We start from the raw sequence: 20,066 nt of genomic DNA on the forward strand, positions 1-20,066 counted from the left end.
GATATTTCGATCAAAAGGACGTACCTGCAAAAGAGCCATGATCACCTTCTTTTCACCACAAAACGTTTACAACATGCCGCTAATTTCTGAGAGATCTCCTGCAACATCTTATTTCTTCACAGTTAGGAATGTTCATTGCGATATGTGCAGGATCTGAAATATCGCGCTTTTTTTTTTCCTAAAAATATCTTACATTTCAATTAAAATAATATCGAGACAAAGTTTATGCGCACCAGCGACAGAAATTTTGTGGTTTACTTGGTGATGTTTTGTGCTCTAGGATCACGGCTTTATTTCTTTTCACGTTTTATTAATTTACAGAGTCTGTACATTTGAGACTCTATTGAAAAAAAAATAAACGATACAGAAGAATCTCAAGAGATTAATACAGAAAAAAAAAAAAAAAAACAAAAAAACCAAACCACAAAACCCAAACCCAAGAAAAATCCTTAGCTGAAGTTGAGAGCCCACGGTCTCTTGTGCAACACGATGTAACGTAGGGCATAAGACGCACACACACAAGATCAGCTCAGGATCCGTACACCGCCAAACCAAATATTTCTTCCACATACACGCCGTGACCCACACAACCTTTAATTCCTACCAGCTTTGTCTGTTTTTTCTTTTGATTGCTAATACGTATCAGTGCCTTTCACAAAGCTGAAGTCAGCTGCGAGGCATTGACATTTTACGGTTAAGCGTTGTGCAGTATTAGTGTGGGGATGGAAAACAAAACCGGGGCCGGTCTGCGCTGGGCAGCGAGCGTCAGCATCCCTGCGCCGGTGAGCAGTGGCCAGAGAACGCAGCATCCCAGTGCCAGGCGCTACAAGCCCCGTCCCGTCTCCTCCCAAGGCGAGGGAAATTGCAGCTCGTTTCCTGACCGGTTGGTGATTTTCACCAAAAATGACGCAATTCTCATGGCTCACGGTCTTCTCGTACACCGCCCGCGAAACATTCGTTAGCGAAAAGGTGCTTTATTAGAACGAAGCGTTCAAACCCACGAAGAACTTCTCTCGCGGTCCCCAAACTCAACGCGGGCAAACCGTGTGTGTGTCAAGACATGGCTCTGCTTCATTCGGGGAAAAGGGGAACCGCTCTGCCAGGCTTGAAGCCCCCTCTCTGCTGTTTAGTCCGGGAAAAGGGCCAGAAAGGGCGGCGCTGCCTTGCCCGCCGACCGTGCCCCGGCCCCGCGGAGCTGCCTGCCGAGGCCCCGGCCCCCGCTGGCCGAGCGGTGCCCTGCCACGGCGCCGGCCCCGCTCAGCACGGCCCCGACGCCGGCGGCGCTTCCCGCGCAACTCACCGCCGCAGGTGCGGAGCCGCCGTCCCGGCGCGGCGGGCCCAGGTGCCGAGCGCGCTGCGCGGAGCGGAAGGGCCGTCGCCGCCGCGCTGTCCGTCATCTCCCCTGGCCACTGGGAGGGCGGCTGGGCGCTGGGGCCGCCCCAGGGGCGGGCTCGGGGGGGCGGTGGGCCACGGGCCCGGCCCAGCCCGGCCCTGCCCACGCTGCCCTGAGGTTGAAATGCAGAAGTCAAGGCTCTCTTGTCGGGATGTAGATTTCCTTGTAGTTCTTTTCTTCCTCACGCTACTGTTCTCTCCTCAGCGGAGATCAGAGAGGCTCGGGGCCAGTGCGGCCAGGAGCGCAGGAGGCCGGGAGTCGGTTCCCGGGCATAGGGATCCGTTGGGATTTAGGGCCGGCCTCGAGGTGTCCCGCTCAGAGGAATGGGTAAGTGGCCGGGAGCCGCAGGAGGGTTCAAGTGCTGTCAAGAGAGGGGGAGCACCCGTGCGCAGTCATCTGCCACCGCCGCGGCTCCCTTATTGACTTTGCTCGTGTTCCTACAAGTTGTAAGAACATGTTGAGGGTCAGGAGTAGGGGAGAGAGAGAGCTAATGACTAGACGGCTTGTTATTAGTGTTATTAGGCGAGTGCGAGGCAGGATCGCAGCCCAGCGGATGGCTGGAGCCCGTGACACGTTGTATATTATTCCTGACACCGATCGTAGCAGTTAACATTTTAACACGCTTGTTTTACAGCCCAGTGTAATCGTGCTGTTAAGCGAAAGGCGCTAACAGCACCAGGAACGGTCTTTAAAAAGTTAGTCCCGACTCAGAAGCACCGCGCTGCCCTCGTCTCTCCCAAGATGTAAAAGAATTTCCTCAACTACTTTTCCTTCCTCCCCCTCCCCCAGGCCTTAGAAGATGTTTTTCTTTTCTTTTTGTTTTCTTCGCGTTTCTTTTTCCTGTGGCAATAAAGCTGACTTGTCTGTTGGGGCGATCTCATTTTTCATCTCTGGAATGTGCTTATTTTTGGGAATATGCTTGATGCACAGTCCGGAGAGCTCCGACATTTGTTGCCACGGATTATCTTTGTTTCTGTCTTTTCGTTTTTCTTTTTTTCTTTCTCTCTCTCTTTTTTTTTTTTTTCTGTTTCTTTTACTTTTTTTTTTTTTTTTTAACCTCTCACTTCTCTTCCTCACTTCCCTTTGCTTCCTTCAGTCTCGGGGGCATCCCACTGTTATAAAGAAGCGTGCGTGGAGTTACCGGGGGGGGGGGAGTCGTCGCTGTCTGTGACATCTGTCTGTGATGAGGAGCAGCTCAGACGCCCCCTTCTGTGCCGTCCGCCGTGTCCGACGGCTGTGTTTGTGCATTTGCTTGCAGAACCTGCCTTCGGGGAAGTGAACCAGCTCGGGGGGGTGTTTGTCAACGGGAGACCCCTGCCCAATGCCATCAGGCTGCGGATTGTGGAACTGGCGCAACTGGGTATCAGGCCGTGTGACATCAGCCGGCAGCTCCGCGTTTCCCACGGCTGTGTCAGCAAAATCCTGGCTCGCTACAACGAGACCGGCTCCATCCTACCGGGGGCTATCGGCGGCAGCAAGCCTCGGGTCACCACTCCCACGGTGGTCAAACATATCCGGACCTACAAACAAAGGGATCCGGGCATCTTCGCCTGGGAGATCCGGGATCGCCTGCTGGCCGATGGCGTGTGTGACAAGTACAACGTGCCGTCGGTCAGCTCCATCAGCCGCATCCTCCGGAACAAAATCGGGAACCTGTCTCAGCAGAGTCACTACGAGTCTTACAAGCAGCACCAGCCGCCCCCACAGCCTGCTCTGTCCTACAACCACATCTACCCCTACCCCAGCCCCATCGCTGCCGCAGGAGCCAAGGTGTCCACCCCTCCCGGGGTGCCGGCGATCCCCAGCACCATGGCCATGCCCAGGACGTGGCCGTCCTCTCACTCGGTGACGGACATCTTGGGGATCCGGTCCATCACAGACCAAGGTGAGAAATGGGGGGAGCCGGGGCCACCAAGGCAGCCAAACAGGGCCGGGGGTGTTCGGTCCCCTGCTCCTGGGTTCTTTCCGAGGGTCGGAAGGTGGTTTCGTTGTTTGATTCGGGAAAGCCCTGGCTTCTTCCCCGGCACGGACAGGGCGCTGAGCTTACTGGAGGATGCGTCTCGGAACGTGGGCAGACCGGAGGGCCAGGGTGGGCTGCAGGCGGACCAGCAAACAGGACACATCGGCCGTCACCTCCCCCTCTCTGACCCGGGAGGTGGGGATCCTGGCCGGAGGGAACGGCCCGGGGTGCGGCGGCACCTGGGTGCACTCGGTCCCGTTCCCGGTGCCGACCGAAGCTCGCTGCAGCACTCCGGTCACGGACACTGCCTTGGCGTTACTGAGAAGTCAATTTTCTGTAGTTTTCGCAATCAGGCCAAATTTGCTTCGGCAGGAAGTTCAAATGTCATCTAATTGCTTTCATTCTGATGGTGTATTTTCCTCCGAAGCGGTGGTCTGCGAAAACCAAAGGGCCAAGATTTGCCTCTTTTATCCCTTTCACATTCTTTCGGTTCCTCCGCCTGGAAACTGTGTCGTGTCTCCCAGCCGCTCGCTAGCAAGGGACCTTTTTTCCATTTCGGTCTCTGCCAGTGAACTAACAGTGAAACTAACAGCGTAACTCAAAGTGTCACTGAAAACAACAGTCCAAAATAACCTTCACATACAGTTATCTCTGTGTCCTATTCTTCTCTCAGTATTAGTGGAGAGGTGGGAGCTGTGATCTCTGTTTTCACTGCCTTTTTAACACCAACATTCCAGTTCTACCAGCATTTCAAATGCAAAATGATCCTTTAGCATTGCAGAATGATTTTTTTCTTATTTAATCAGAAAGGTGATATTTTTTTCAAGCAACACATACGCAAGCATGAGCATGGTCTTCTTATAAGTATACATACAAAAAATGTAAGTTTGTTCTTCTTTGCCTTTCATGATATAAACTTATCCTAGTCCTCACTGCACAAACAAATGTGCTTGCTTCTGAGTCGACTTTAACAAATACACGCCTTGCAATCTGAGGCAATCTAGAGGTAGTGTTGGCAATGAACATTAAAAAGAATAAGAGCATTACAATCACAAGAGAAATTTGGGGTTTGGTGGTTTTTTTTTTTTTTTTTGGTTTGTTTTGTTTTGGCTGTTGTGTTTTGTTTTTTTGTTTTTTTTTTTTTTTAAGTGAGTTACTCCTTTATTAACACCACATTGGCAGGCAGGCAGGCCTCTAACGGTGCTGCCGGGTGCCTCGGTATCTGTCCCTTCTCCCTCAGCCCCCGCAGCGGCACACATCTTTCTGCAGTGTGAAATCTCCCCCCTCCCCTTCCCGTCAGAGGGTCGGGGCTGCCGAGTGGCCGATGCCGCAGATGGGGGCTGCTCGCCCTTGATTTATAGGGTAAACTGACCTTGCTGACACGGAAAGGAAGCCCCTATTCATGGGAAAGTGTGAGATCAGCAGAAAAGGGCGCTCGCCGAGGGAGCTCAATTTCTTAAGACAACTTCAGAATTGTGCCTTTCCCCAGCACGGCGAGGGGCCGGGTGAGGTGGTGTCGCAGGAAAGCCCCCTCCCACGGCGACTCCGATGTGGCCGGGCGCGGGGCTCGGGGCAGGGCTCCCCCTACTCCTCCCCTGGCTCCCCGATGCGGGAATTTGGCCGTTCGAGGAATTTGTCCGCCAGCAAAACATCCCGGTATGCCCATGGCGCGGCTGATAGGCATGTAAATAATAGGGCTATTACTTCTTTTCCTCCCAGCTTTCTTATCTTCCTCCTTTTATTTCCCTATTTAAAAATATATATTTGTTTACTTTTATGTTTCATTTTCCTTTTCTCCCAAAAAGTGTTTGGAGCCCAGTTCATTTGCAGGCGTGTCAGGTCTATTTGTAACACGGGGTATCGTTTCTCCTCTGACTCACAAATACACACACGGCCGTTGCCGTAAATACCCCTTAGGAGATCCTGGGGGATAAATGCGGGGCGGCAGCTCCGTCCCGCCAGTGCGGGGACGTGGGGACGAGCGAGCGAGCCAGCCTCCTCTGGGCTGGGTTGCTGATCTCTGTCCCAGGTTTCACGGAGGGAGCTGACTCCCTTCTGCCCACGAATCACCCTCTCAAGGAGCTTCCAGGAGCTTCAGCGAGGTGTGGCGGGCTAGGGTCCGGCTTTCCTTTAGCTCTGCCTCACAGACTGCCTTCCATGGGGAGAGGGAGCCGTCTCCATCCCGAAGCAAAGCCGTCTCCATCTCCGATCCCAGCCTCTGCCTCTAACTCCCTCTCTCCCGCTCCTTTGTTTTCCAGCAGTGAATGACACTTCGCCTTACCCCAGCCCCAAGGTGGAAGAATGGAGCAGCTTGGGCCGAAACAGCTTCCACCCGCCCACCCAGCATGCAGTGAACGGGTTGGAGAAGAGCTCCCTTGAGCAGGAGGCCAAGTACAGCCAGGTAAAGAGAGAGGCGGGGGGCGGGCAATGATGCACAGGGCTCCTGAGCTCGGCCTCGGGCTACCGTCCTCTGTTTGGAGCCGGTGCCGGACTTTCTTCGGTTTTGGTTTGCAAAGACGGGCGGGAAAAAGCCTGGCTCTCTCCGCTCCTCTCTCCGCTTCCTCCCCCGGCCTAGCGGCCGCGGCGCCCAGCTCCCCTATCCCGCCTTGCTGCCGGCGGGCGGAGGGCTGGCGGGGCTGCAGGGATCGCGGCCCGGGCCCGGGGCTGCCCCCGCCCCGCCCGCCCAGCGGGTGCCCGAGACCCGCCGCCACCGACCCCCGCCCCGGCCGGGCCAGCGGGCACGGCCCGCCGCCGCCTCCGCCCGTACAGCCGCGTTTTACTCCGTCCGCAGCGTGCTCCGTAGTCAGGGGAATAATTTGAAAATGAGATGTAATTGCTTCCTACATTAAGCATTTTTAAACGCTTAAGTAGACGGCGAATTTCCTACGTTTTAATTACAACACAATATAACTGTTACTTAATAAATCTCTGTCTAAATCTTTGTACTTGCTAATCATGTCCCGTGCCAGGAGAAAAGCTATAAAAGGCTCAACTGTTACTCGTTGGGAAAGCGCAGGTTTTGAAAACATTTTTTCCGTGTGATGGAAACATTTCAAAATGCATCAGAGGTCTCTCAGACACACTGACTTCCCGGCCACACATTTATTGTACTTAGAACCAGGTCGAAGAAAACCCACAATCACTGTTGAGCATTTTTCCCGTTCAAAGACAGAGGTTTCAGATGTATTATTTGAGTTCTGTGTCTGGTTTTAGATCCATGTAGCTTTTGTAGCTCGTGTTTGGTGGTGAGAATAGCTGAATCAGACTCTCACACTAAAGATGTGGAGCACAAACTGCGGGAACGCTTGCAAAGAGCGGGTAGAGTGGGAAATACCCTAGATCCCGATAGTGAACAGCTACTTCATTACATATATTGCCTTTTAAACAATACACCACCCTCAATGCTGTCCTATTTGTTTTGGTTTTCTATTATCCCATTATTATTATTATGTTAATTTCATAACACAAATAGTGTGCTGTAGTGTAGCCAAATGGTTAAAGATAGAATTAGACTTAGGTTTAGCATTACTACTCCTTCTACAATTCTCTTTAAAGACTAGAATAAGCAGTAACAGTCTTGCTAAAAGATAGTAGATATAGCTTGTCACTGCTCAGTAAGAGCAGCTGTACTGTGGCTTCATTGTTTTAGGTTCCAGGCTGGGCCTTCTGCACGCAGTCCTGCTGAACTATTCACAGGATCTTGTTCATAGGCTATAAACCATGGCCTCTGATGGATCTCATTTACTTCAACAGATGTGTTGAGAAACAGTGTTTTATAAATTGAGTTATTTTCAATGCTGGTTTGGAAACTACTTTTTATATTTTATTTTTTTATTTTTATTGTCAATATTTATGATTTCATCTTCATAATATATAACTGTTCTACTGTCGATATCAGTTTTACTTTAAAGTTTTGTTCAGCCTGAAAGATCACCTGATAAATGCTATTTAAACATATGTGCTATTTAAAATTTGAGAAAATTGCTATTAATAAAATGGAATTCATTTATCCAAATAAATTGCCCAGAGAGTTTCAAAGGGCAGAAAAGCCATACTCAGAACCCTGGTCTCTAAAGGAAGATATAGAGGATGCTCTTCCCAGATTCTTCCCTGTAGTAATACAGGTAAACAGAATTTGGCTTTGGAAAGTTCTAACATATAGACCGGTCTATTAATATAGTATGCAGAATTGTTATCCAGAGAATTAATTTGAATGTGCATTAATTGCATTAATTGCTTGCTGTCATAAGTTCACTGCCTTGCTAATTAAGAATATGTTAAAAAACATCATGCTACATAAGGATGGGAAAATGTGATTATTTGCAGTTTTTGCCACATTCCTTTTGCCAAGATATTTATTCCAGACAGTGTGAAGTGAAGTTTATGAACCAAATTCCTGCTGCAAATAGCGTTGACTTACTGTCTTTTCGCTGAAGTGCAGTGAGTCTGGAGTTACAGCCTGTGACAGTAAAGACAAAATTCTCTGACATCCTGGGATCCACAGTGTCTTGCAATGTGTATGGTTTTGGGTGTAAAGAGATGAGCAGGGGATATGAGAGAATGTTGGTTCATTTGTGAATCTAGCAGGGTCGTATCTGGACTGGTGGGAGAATGGGGAAGTCTCAGAGATACTTAATATGCCAGAAGGACTATGGTGAAATAGGCTCTGTCATTGTACTTCGGGGTAATTGCTATTTCCTTGTCTCTTTTGGGGAAAGCTTATTACAAAGACTCTTAAGGGTCTTAAGGAGGCAGACATCAGATTTCCCCCAGAGAAGAGAAGTGATTGTTCTGTGATATTCCAATTTTATGTCTGTATAATCAAAATCAGAGGTGCCTACAAGAGGAGGGAATCAAGTGTGGATGTTTAACTTAGGCTTCACCACAGGAGCAGAGGAAATGTGCTCTGTAGCACATTAACAATTCTGCATTTCCAGCAAATGTCATCTACATATTTAAGCATCACTGACATCCAAAGTTCACCTGTCCACAGCTTGCAAATAGCTCCATAACCACTAGGAAAGTGAAGGACTTGTCCCTCAGCCTTAATCATGGAAGATAATATTTTGCTTCTCAAGAAATCCCCCGGAAAATCCCTCTGTGTGAGAAAGACCAGAAAAATTGAGACCGAAGAACAAGGTCTTGTGTACTTTTACAGTAAATTTATTTGATCACTTCTTTTAAATTATATACATTTGTTTTAAGACATGGGATACTGTAGCCTTTTTGTAGGCAAAACTCTTATTGACATCCCAGACTTGTCAGACAGCAGCCAAGGCTGACCTCACCAATCGATTCCAATGGCTATATTTCAGCCCTTGTCCTACAAATCAGTGGGAATTCACCCACAAAAAAGGCAGGAAGACTTCACATTTTTGCCTTGACAATATGCAGTCACACTAGTTTAACATGAAACTGAACCTCTGGTTCTAGAACATTTTTCATTTTCTGTATTATGGATTTCCTGGGGCTTTTGTTTGCAATGTTGTTCATATTTGGGTTTCGGGAGTTGAAAGCTCAGCCTAGCAGACTGTGATTTTGTACAAAACATTCCACAGAAAACTAAAAGATACCATGTCAAGTTTCTATTCAGGTTTAATTACCTGATGTCCCAGGCTGTCGTTTATACGTAAGCAGTTGCATAATTTTCCTGGTGTCTCACACTCACAGATTTGTCATATGGCTTTCAAGCAGGGTGGCTGTGAATCAGAGAAACTGAAAAGGAAAATAGATTTTTCCAAGAGTTTGACAGCATTGTGTCGTACACATTTCATAGAGACCTCAGTTATATTGCATTATTTACCTAGGGAGGAACATTCAGTGTGGTGTTCCGGTGCTTCTACAGATAATTATGCCATTGTTACAAAGGATGAATATTCTGAGTATTTTCTTTTGCATTGCACAGCTTATACTGACTACTGCATTCAGAAAAAATAGCTGAAATGACTGCTATATGAACACATTTGTAAACTGCATTTGAAATCCAACCGCTTAATAAACATGTGCTGTATTTAAAATGCAGAGCTCAGACATCTGACGCTTGTGACTTGCTGAACTAACATCATGGATGTTCAAAGTGGAAAAAAAAATTGTGATTACACATGTATGAGAATGAAGAAGACCTGACATATGTCTGTATGATTTGCTGAGAGGCAAATAGCTTGGAAATAATTTCTTTTCAGAATTACTTTCTGTGTGCGTTGCAGGAAGCAGATGTGCATATTGCCAAAGGGAGCTGATACTCATTAATGGGAAAAAGCTTATAACTGGGAGCTCTAAGAGCAAGCTCCCTCCTGGAAATGGTGTGCTGTTTGGAGGCCTCATCCCAAAACTACTGGAGCTACAGAAAACATTCTTCCTAACTCAGAGGGGTTTGTGAACGTGGTTTGAGTGAAGTTTTCCTCTGACACGCTGGCCAAACCCCTAAGCAGCAACTACCTCAGGTCTGTCTCAGCTGAGCTTCCTCAGCTGTTAGGGGATGGAGTTTTTGGCATTGCTGGGATATCACTCCTTGTCCCTCGGCTGCCTTCTGACCTGGGCCGTGAGCTCTGTGTGCTGCAAGCACATCAAGGGAAGGCTCCATTTTAGGACAAGTGATTGCAAATGTAGGTGCAACTCTGGACAATAACTTGCACAAAAAATGTAGGTAATGTAAACATTTAGTTCCTGATCTTTCATTTATAGATGAGCAATGGACAAAGTGTATTTGGTGGCCGTGCATCTGTAACTGTATCTGCAGTGCTTAGAAGCCACAACACAGGGTAACTTATTTGGGGACAATGTTAAAATGAAGCCTTAAATATTATGGAAAATTACATGGTCCTCCTACATACATGATTTACTGAAAAAATTAATTAGCAAATTACTTATTTGGCATTTTATAAATCCAGGCAGTAGGATTCCTGCTATGGGTCTGTCCAAAACCCATCAATGACAAAGTCTGGACCTACTGCTCTTCAGTCATTCCCAGGCAGCAGGGGGGTGAAGCTCTGAAGGAGAGGTGTTTATTTGCTTTCTTGCCATAATACCCATCAGCATTGCTAGCAGAGTCTGGTGCAGTGGTTCAGACCTTGGCTTGGAGACTGTCTGGTTCACTCTCACTAGGATCTCCAGACCAGGCCGGTTACCAAAGCGTTGCCACTACGACAGCTTGCTCAAGGTCTAGGCATCCTTGTCATTGCATGTTGTGGGTGAGGGGCATGAGCTGATCCCACTACATGCACCCGATTCCTCCCCAGGTGATCTGGATGGCACCCAATTCGAACCCCATTTGTGAGACCTGCCTCTTACTGGCCACCTGCTTCCACGGCCAAAACACAGTGCCCTGTCCACCAACCCACATGGCTTCAGGGCACTCCACCCGGATGAAACTAATAAAGAAAGTCAGAGAGGTGAGTGAATGGTATGATGACACTCAAACTGCACTCTAAGCTCCTTCTGCTCAAAGGACCCCAACCCACCAGGAGGTCTGCTGTGACAAACGTGATCAGGGACCATAAAGTGGGAGTGATGGGAGATACCTATCACAGCCAGGGAGCAGAGTGCCAGGAGCAGGGGTATTAGATGTGATTTGACCAGTTCAGTCTTGGTTCTTGCAGTATATTGGCAAGTATATAAAGGCTGTATAGTGAGTTTGAATTTGTCTGTTGTGGCAATTTATCAGCTTTTAGGAATTGCCCACACCCTTAGTTGTAACAACTGTAGGCATTTAACCATTGATGGGTTGTGGGTTCACCCTCCTTAGTGTACCAGCTTCCCAGTAATTGCCTCTGCAGCATCAGAGATTTGTTAGATGTAGGAGACTGCTGTTTTGGCTGTCCATGAAGAGAACAAGGTGAAGACTTTACCAGTTTGACCCCATATTTTCCTAGCTTCTAGACATGAAAATCCCTTTGAAGAGTCTGTGTCCATAAGTCTCCTCCCTCAGCTTCATTTAAATAACAGCATATTGAAATGACAATATATTGCTAAGTATATAATATTGAGAAGGCATTTTTCATAGAAGCTTTCAGTAATACATTATGGTGTTAACCAACAGCATAGAAAAGAACAAATGTTTATTTCTTCCAGTGTATTTGCTTGTTTAGAGTCCATGTGTGCCCTGCCCAAATCCAGATTTTGCCAAAATACCAAGGGGGAATTATTGTGCAAATCTGTTCTATAACTATGGGAATCTGTTGTTAATTCCAACTCAAAGGAGCTTGCTTATATGACACGATTTTTTCCCCTGTGCTTTCCTATTGTCCTCATAAGCCCCGGTATATCTAAGGAAGACTTAAGTTGTGTTTTTGTCATCAGAACCAGGCTTTGTGCTTAAAGCAAGCAGAATTTGTTTTCACCCCACTTTGAAATAGTCTGGTTGTGAAGTTTGTTATATAGTAGAACATACCCCAAGATCCAGCACCTTCACCGGAAAGGCAGTGACTTTGATTTATATCATCCTTCTAAACCTGGTATATGAAAGGGAAGCAACCATTCAGTGACAGTGCAGACCTTGAGCTATAATCCACATTGGAGATGTTTAGGTGGACATATTAGTGTGTGCTTGGTGTGCCGTGGTAGATCTCACCTCACTGTGAAAGCTGTCTAAACCAATTGCACTTCTGAAGAAGCACTGGAAGCTCGTGCTCCCCACTTCTCCCTCAGAATGTGCTTAGGTTTTACAGCAACCTCTCTCTGTCTGCCTTTTATCCACCATGCCTTTTTCTCCTCCCTCTCTTTTCCTCTGTTGTTTTTGTAGTAGATTACTCAGTGTCAGAGAACGACTGGTGTTTTTTTCCTTTTTTCCGTCCCCCGTCTTCCCCCCCTGCCGCCCCCCCCCACTTTTTTTTTTTTCCCTTTTCTTTTGTTTCTGCTGCAGTTTGCTTTGGAAAAGACATAAAATGCCCCTGGCTCCTTCAGGAAAGCATTGGTGATGGTGTGTAAATTCAAGTTACTATTACTATTTCCAAGACTGGGATTTTATTTCCCTGAAGAGGCTGAGATTAAAACTGGATAAGAAAACATAATTTAGAGTGATCTTGATGCATGTCCCAACTATAGTTAAAACACTCAGTTGATATTATCTGTGTTATTCACTGCAGCTGGGAATGGCTATAGGTAAAGGAAACAACTTTAAGTTAATAAAAAAGCACATTGAACATGGGGAATGGGATCTGCTCATTATGAAAGGGCTGAACTGTATTTTAGAAGGAAGTAGTGTGATTTTCTTAGGCAGTACATTCTTGTGCATTGAATTTAACAATGGGAGAAATAGCTGCAAAGAAAATGGCATCTTTTAAAGTGACAATGTAAAGGATTGGGTAGGGAACTGTGTTTGAAATCTTAGGGCACTTCAGCATATGAATAGGTCTGTTTTAATTGTGACATCAACTAGAGTACCAGCATTACTTTGCTCAACTCCCAGTGAAAGAGAAATAGTGTAATTCTCCATTCTTGAAAGGGGTCTTTTCCAAATCACAGTCTTCTGGAAATCAACTCAGTTCATCTGAGCAACAAAGCAGCTATGTAAGCCCCTTGCCCATGTGTTATTTTTAAAAGCTTCTCAATTCCAATGTATTATCACTGTTCACTCTTTCTTGAAAACAAAGGGAAATATTATAATATTATACCAAACTAATATCTTACATACAAAATATTGTATCTTCTAAGTTTTTTTGTATGTCAAAATTATTTAATGTCAGCATCCCAATTTTTCAGAGTCTCCTTTTCTGCTGATCGCAGTGAAATTAATAGAAAATCAAATCAGGAATATGTTCAATAAAATAAGTTAATTCATCTAAGAATATGGATATTTAGTCTAATATGAAATTATTTTTGTAAGAATATTTTCCATCACTATAAAAAGCAAACCATTATTTATTTGCAGGATTAACTCTGGCTAGGTTATTCAGATACAACTTGGCAATTTTATCTCATTTTTTCTTAAAAATATTTTTAATAAAAAACATTATAAAAACTGGGGAAATTTACTCAGTCTTCACTTTTGCAACCCTTCTTTAGGTAATTGTGACTTACCTGTGCAGGCACACTAATTTTAGTGGAATACTGATCTGAATTGATTTGTGGTAGCATCATTTTTCCTGTTGATCCTATAGCACTGAATTGCAGCTACAGAATTTAGCTCTATTTTAGTAATTATAATTTATACAAAAATATTACTTAATTTTATCAATTTTAAAACCTTAAAAAACTCCATTTTTATTACTTAGATAATTTAGTAATGCCATTTTCCTAAATAATATTTCTATTTTATGCCTGCTGCTGTTTTACTTGGAAAATTTGTTTGCTCTTCCCTAGGGATCCTATATGTTGGTTTGATTTATAAATCATATTTAACCTCCAGTTATAAAGAGAGATTTAGCATGTTTGCTTCCTTCATGTTTGCAGTTTGTGTTTGATTGCTCCTCATCTTGTTGTCATAATCGTTTTAACTGATTATGTGCATGTCCCTAAAAATGAGATATCCTCTGGATTTTTATGCTGATTTGCTCTTCTGATTGAAGGACTAGATATTGCTCCCTGCTATGCTTTTTCTTGCTGTGGAAAGAACAACTGCTGCAATAGTTTCTTCATGATTGTGTTTTCAGGCCGTTTGGAAAAGATTCATCATTTCCAGAAAATGTTTGAAGGTTTTCATATTGAAAACCAGCAGCGAGAGGGTGTCTGTGTGTGCGCGGGGCTGCGGCAGCATCCCTGCAGAGAAAGCCGCTGCCAGCACTCCACTGTGCTCCCAGCTCCTGCTCCCAGCTCCTGCTCCCTGGTACCTCTGCTGGTTGGTTTCAGCGGCTCTCGGGAAGGGCTGTGCTGCGGGATCAAGGCAACGTGCTGAGCTTGCTGATCCAAGGACAGGAAGGATTCATTCCACCCAAGCCAGTGTTAGAATTGCGAGATACAAACGAAAGCAGCAACCTTATTCACCAGAGGTGTGTCCCCTAAGCCGTGACACAGGCTGATGACTGCAGCAGGGGATTTTGGGCTGAGTCACTGTCCCAGCTCATTCGGGCTGCTGAATTAGGAAACTCGAACTTGAAGGCTATGCTGTTTCTCCAGAAACATTTTTTTAATAGTAAATTAGAATACTTCTAAAAAACCTGCATTCTTAGTCCATGCAACTATTTAATTAAATATTGTTGCAAATATATTACAATGGCCAAGTCATATAAACAAATAAAAATAAAAATAATAATTTATATTCTTTTGGCCACTGACTTTAGACTATAAAATTGAGGTGGCATCCACCTGTGGCATCAAATCTGCTCTTGTTTGTATTCCCATAAAAACTGAAATGAGATCCTTTACATTATTGTCATTAATGATAGCCGACATAAATACCGATCTGTGATTTTGAATGGTACAATTCTGGGTCATTTTCTGAAATATTTAGAAGCAACATGGGAAGAGAACATGGGAGATGAACTAATTTTGATACTGAGAGAACACATATCTAGCAAGCAAAAGTCAGAGAAGGAAAAGAATGAAACAAAATCATATAAATTCACTACAACATATGATTAGACTTTATGCCATGAGGACCAAAGTGAAATTTAGCTTGCATGTTTCTCTGGTTCTTCTGTGATCAAGGCAGAAGAAACCAACATCAGGTAGTTTGTCTGACATGGATTGACTGGGAAGTTTGTCCAGAAAGCTTGTACTTTTGTGTCTTCTTACCATGAAGGAGAGAGGAGGCTGAAGCTCTGCGACACATTATACAAGTATAACCTTCAAAACAGATATCAAGGTGTATATGGTGGTTACCTCTGGTTGTAAAAGAATTGTTCTGATTTTTAGGAGTCCAAGCAACTAATGGAAATTACTTATTCCAAAGACATTCCCACATTAGCTTGGTTCTAGACTTGCTTTTCATCCACCCACTCCCTCTGTGCTGCAAATGACAAACAGACTGAAAACAATGACAAAAAAAGTTGTCTCTAGTTAGTGTTGTATCTAAAGTAACCAAAACTAAAGATTCCATCTGTTAAGACTACTCAACCAACTCCTTTACTGGTGAAAATATGTGCAGGCTGCTTGTTTCAGCAGTACCATTTTGTGTGACCTAAAGCAAGGCTTTATGTCCACCCTGGTTTTGATGTCTTGCCTCAATATTCCTTTTACTGTCACTGGCAGGTATCAGCAGCAACTTGGCAGGAAGGCACCAGACCCAACTTGTGATCCTGACCCAATTACTCTTTTTTTGCTGGTAGCTTTGCCAGAAGAGGCTTAAATGAATTTGTGAGTTGGTGGGAGGTCATGTGTTCTGGGTTTCAAATGCAGCTCTAAAGTTTGGAAATACTTATTCTATCAGTTATCTGAAAACATTGATAGAAGCAGCAACTGAGAGTAAAGGTTCCTCTCTGATATTTGTAGGAGCCAGAAAGTAGGCACTTTCAAATGGTAACCCTTGCCTCTCACACAGCAGAGGTTCTTGTTCAGCTACAACTAAATGTTTGTTTGTTTGCTTAAAAAAATTAGATTTCCCTTGAAAAACGATGGTTCAAATTAAGAAAAAAATATTTATAAAACTTAAAAGCCAGGTTCAAGAACCTCTGCACTTAAAACAAATTCTTAGGGTTTTAAAAATCCATAAACACCATGGGGTTCTTGCACTCCTAATTACGAATGTTTAGATTTTCGTGTTCATTTCCTCTGATTGAAATACTGCAGGATGAATTATTCATCCAGTATATACAGGGTCATGGAACTTAATCCTCTCCATTTATTTTAAATGAATGTCATGTTTGTAAAAAGTGCCAGATTGACAGACAAGATTCAACCCTTCTGATAACCTACACTTTGTATCTGAGGCTGTTTGGAAATAAAAACACTTGTGTCAAGACTATTAGGTCAAGTCTTTCACAGATGAAAGTCAGAGATGAAAATTTGGGTGTTGGGTGGGTTTTTTTTGTTTGTTTGTTTGTTTTTGTTGTTGTTTGGGTTTTTTTGAGTAGAATACTTTAAAATCATATAGAGTGAGATTTTCTCTATCCCTTCATCTTTTAATTCAAGTCAGAGGAAGCCTCTGACTGCTTTGTGGGTATGGCTCAAATCTGCCCTGAGGCAGAATTGCACTCTGTGCTGGGCCAGTTCCTACCCATCCCAGTGCTGCCTGCTTGGCTGAGGGCATCTGTGGCATCCACAGAATCATGGCTTTGAGTGGTAAAGCTTTGTAGCAGTGCAGCAAAAATAAGAATGAATGATTCACTAGTTCAGTGAGGCAGTGATGACAGACAGCATTGGTGGCCTCTGACAGGTTGCAGCTGGTGGTCCCTACACAACTGTCTCCACATCCTGCCCTCAGTAGTTGGGGCAAGATCTTTCTGACATTCAGAATAGGCTATAAAAACAACAGCTTTCCCAACTTTATTTTGAATAAGAGTGTGTGGGTATGTGTTATGAATTGTAGTTTGAAGACTTTATGCCATAAGGCCACAGAGCATATGTGTGATTGGATCAAATATTTATCAACAGGCCTGTTGATAAATCATTTATCAATAACGCCTGCATTAATGTGAGGTGTTCAGAAGCTCAGATTTGCCTCAGATCTTGCAAAGTCATCTGCTTATGGCTGCTGAGGAGCCCCTGGTGGCCTTGTGTGTAGGAGATGCAGTGGGCCAGGACATGGGCTGGAACACTGGAGGACCATTAAAGAGCTGCCTTGTTGGCACATTGCCTGGCACAGATCTAGCCTGTACCTACTAACACATCCTTCCCAAAGCCCAGCTAAGGGTTCACAGAAGATGAGCACTCATAATGAGGAATCCTGCTTAAAATGGGGCTTCCAGGCACAGCCTTGAGCCCACTGCTTGGAACCAGCCTCCTTGGGAGTGGGAAAGCCTGAGGAGCAGGGTGGATTCACAGAGTCCAAAAAACCTCTTTTGAGGTCTAGAAGCTGAAGGTTTGTGCTGTTTCAACAGCTATGAGATTTCAGGGACTTGTCCCATATATTTTCTCCTTCCAGCACCCACCCCTTCAGGGTTTCTGTACTCTGTGCAGAATATGTTTGGGTTGTGGCTCTTGATATCCCACTTTACAACCTGGCTTCAACGGTTCTACTGCACCTGTGCAAAGCTTTTTGTTGGTGCTTGTTACAAAAAACAGAGGTGCTCATTCTTGTTTCATGCTTGCACATTGGAAAAGCAGCTCTTTAGGGCCACACGTTTTATGTCCAGTAAATTCAATAACATAATTTTCCACGTGATTCAAGAATTTTACTGATTTGCAGTGCAATTATGTGCAGGTTTGTATTAATTAGCATTGTTGCAAACACTGATATTTAAAGCTGAGACTGAAGTGTAATTCTGAGTCACAGTAGGGGGCACGTAGTACGAGTTACTGGTCAGATAATGAATTTGGATTTTCAAAAGAATAAGGCAAGTTCAGCTTCAACAAAGTATTTAATTATTTTGAATGACAATTGTGTTGCTGCTGCAGCTGTAAGTTTTGCACTAATTAATATTCCTATTGGAAGCTTGTGGCCAGGATCCCATTGCTGTCTCCTGCTGCTTTGGATTGCTGTACAGGTTTATATTGGCAGAGTCCAGCAGAATTACTGCTCTGTTTTCCAAATGACAATGAGAGGATAGTCTGGACAGTGGAACTGTGAGGTAAATCATGAGCCTGAAAATATGCCAGTGCCCTTTTTGAAGGTAAATGGTGGAAATCAGGAAGAAATTTAACAAGTGAAATGTTAACACCATGTGAAGTTTTAGCAGGAAAAAAAGTCTGTTTCATTTTCTAGCTTTGCACTGTTCAGGTTGTGTCCAGTTGTACCATGTGATGATGCTACAGGATTTGATGAATCAATACTCTTCTTTCATATCCAGATAGGAAACATTTCTGAGAAAAAATGCCACCCCAAATCCTAAAACAGACACTACACAAATTGAAACTGAAGCAAGATAAATGATTTTGGTTTGTACCTGTTGAGCTGAAGAAACATTTATGGGTGTGAAATAAACCACCAAACACTTTTTAGTTGAATAAGGAGTCATTAATTGTGAAATCACAGCATAGCTGACTGAAGGACTCTCCCTTCTCTATTTAAATAGAAACCCTTCTCTCCAGCCTACAGAAGGACCTAGGAAAATAGCTTGCAGGAAAGGACCCAGCCCTGCAATTGTTTTGTGCACAGAAGCCCTATTGAAACCAGGAGAAGCTATGAGCAAAGAACATTTGCAAGTTTTTTATCCCAAGTATCTAGAAAACAGATTTTTAAAAGTCCCCATCAATAATACTACCAAAGTTCTGACTCATGCTCTGAACAAACAGTTACCAAAGAGTTTAAGATGTTCCACCTTCCCCAGCCGCTGTTACCTCTTCACTCTGGGGAGTGTTGCTTTCAGATCTGTGCCCACACCTGCCCATGGCAGCTCAGGCTGAGCCCACTCTCCTTCGGGGCCAGGAGAGGAGAGGCACAGGGATGGGTCTGTCTCTCCTGTCGGTGGGATGGCTGTGGTCACTGCACACCCAGCCTAAACTGCCCCAGCACTCCCCAGCAGGGCTTGCATCAGTGACAAACACTGTGTGAAATTTGGGAAAGGTAGGTAAATGTTGCAGTTCATCTACTCCAACCTGTGGAAATCACTGCCAAGTGCATCAAGGTGCTCAGTGAGAGAGAAGGGAGAGACTCATTACAAATCCCTCCAGTAGCTCCCAAGTGCAATGATTAGATGCAAGCACGGGCTTTGAGGAGTCCATGAACAACAGCTTGCAGGAAGGTAGGCAGGTGTATAGGGGCCTCAGCAGTACCTGCCCTGCTCTTGGTGTGTGTTTCCTCATCTTCTGCTGCTGGTCCCTGTCTGGGACAGCTGCTGGGAGAGGTGTGAAGCACTGATCACACTGGGGTAACTGGTCTTAAAAGCGCAGGGGCCACTGAGCCCATGAAATTCAGGGGAACGGTTATGGCTTTTTCTCTTGGTGTCCCTGCCGGTCCAAGTTTTGGTATAAAGCTCCAGAAGCATCTGAGGGCAGCTTATTTTACACGAGACCCAATGTATCTTACTCTCTTAGAAATGCTTTTCCTTTCCCTCTCCTTCCAGGCAGCCAATGGCCTCCCAGCCGTCAGCAGTTTCGTGTCCGCGCCGGCCATGCCCCCCTACGCCACGCCGGCCCAAGTGTCACCTTACATGACGTACAGCGCCTCTCCGTCCGGCTACATGGCGAGCCACGGCTGGCAGCACGCCGGGGGCACCCCGCTGTCCCCTCACAGCTGCGACATCCCCGCCTCGCTGGCCTTCAAGGGCATGCAGACTGCCAGGGAGGGCAGCCACTCCGTCACGGCCTCCGCTCTCTGATGCAGGAGCCGCGCCAGGAGCAGCCCGAGCTGGCCGGCTCCTCGGGCCCCGAGCCCGACTCACGGACTGCTCTCTTCATGCTGGCCACACCTGGCACTTCTCCCCGTGACTTGTCTCCCCCAAGGCTTTTGGGATTAAAGAGCTGAAGACAACATCAGAAACTGAGAGGAGTGTGGTGTTGCGCTCTTAAAGACTTCGTGTCCCTCAAAGGGCTCGTGGAGCCTCGTTCCACTCTCTCCTGGTCAAACCACACATATTTATTCTTAATCATCACCAACTTTCTAAATGTGCAATTGTTACTAAGATTTGTGCAAAAATCAATAAAGAAAAATCACCACAGAAAATTCTGCTATGCCTTGAATCAGCAAAGGTGGCTAAATGGGAAGTGTTTGCCAAATGCCTAGAGAACAACCCTTTACTT

At 45.2% G+C, this 20,066-nt stretch overlaps 1 protein-coding gene across 1 annotated transcript; it reads left to right on the forward strand.

The window, feature by feature from the left end:
* Positions 1 to 1,883: 1,883 nt before the first annotated feature.
* PAX9 (paired box 9) lies at positions 1,884 to 19,645 on the forward strand. Its single transcript, XM_050974922.1, has 5 exons — positions 1,884 to 1,992; positions 2,490 to 3,278; positions 5,612 to 5,754; positions 10,592 to 10,744; positions 19,391 to 19,645. Exons 1-5 carry the CDS (start codon positions 1,884 to 1,886, stop codon positions 19,643 to 19,645), a joined length of 1,449 nt encoding a protein of 482 aa, XP_050830879.1.
* The last annotated feature ends 421 nt before the right edge of the window (positions 19,646 to 20,066 follow it).

The sequence above is a fragment of the Serinus canaria genome, chromosome 5, assembly GCF_022539315.1.
Source record: "Serinus canaria isolate serCan28SL12 chromosome 5, serCan2020, whole genome shotgun sequence".
Taxonomy (NCBI): domain Eukaryota; kingdom Metazoa; phylum Chordata; class Aves; order Passeriformes; family Fringillidae; genus Serinus; species Serinus canaria.

What these genes read in the sequence shown, in the direction of transcription:
- PAX9 (XM_050974922.1), top strand. Translation starts at nt 1,884, where the DNA reads ATGACTAGACGGCTTGTTATTAGTGTTATTAGGCGAGTGCGAGGCAGG. An exon ending in TATTATTCCTGACACCGATC is followed by an intron (nt 1,993 to 2,489) that starts GTAGCAGTTAAC and finishes TGCTTCCTTCAG; the next exon opens with TCTCGGGGGCATCCCACTGT. An exon ending in TAATAAAGAAAGTCAGAGAG is followed by an intron (nt 10,745 to 19,390) that starts GTGAGTGAATGG and finishes CTCTCCTTCCAG; the next exon opens with GCAGCCAATGGCCTCCCAGC.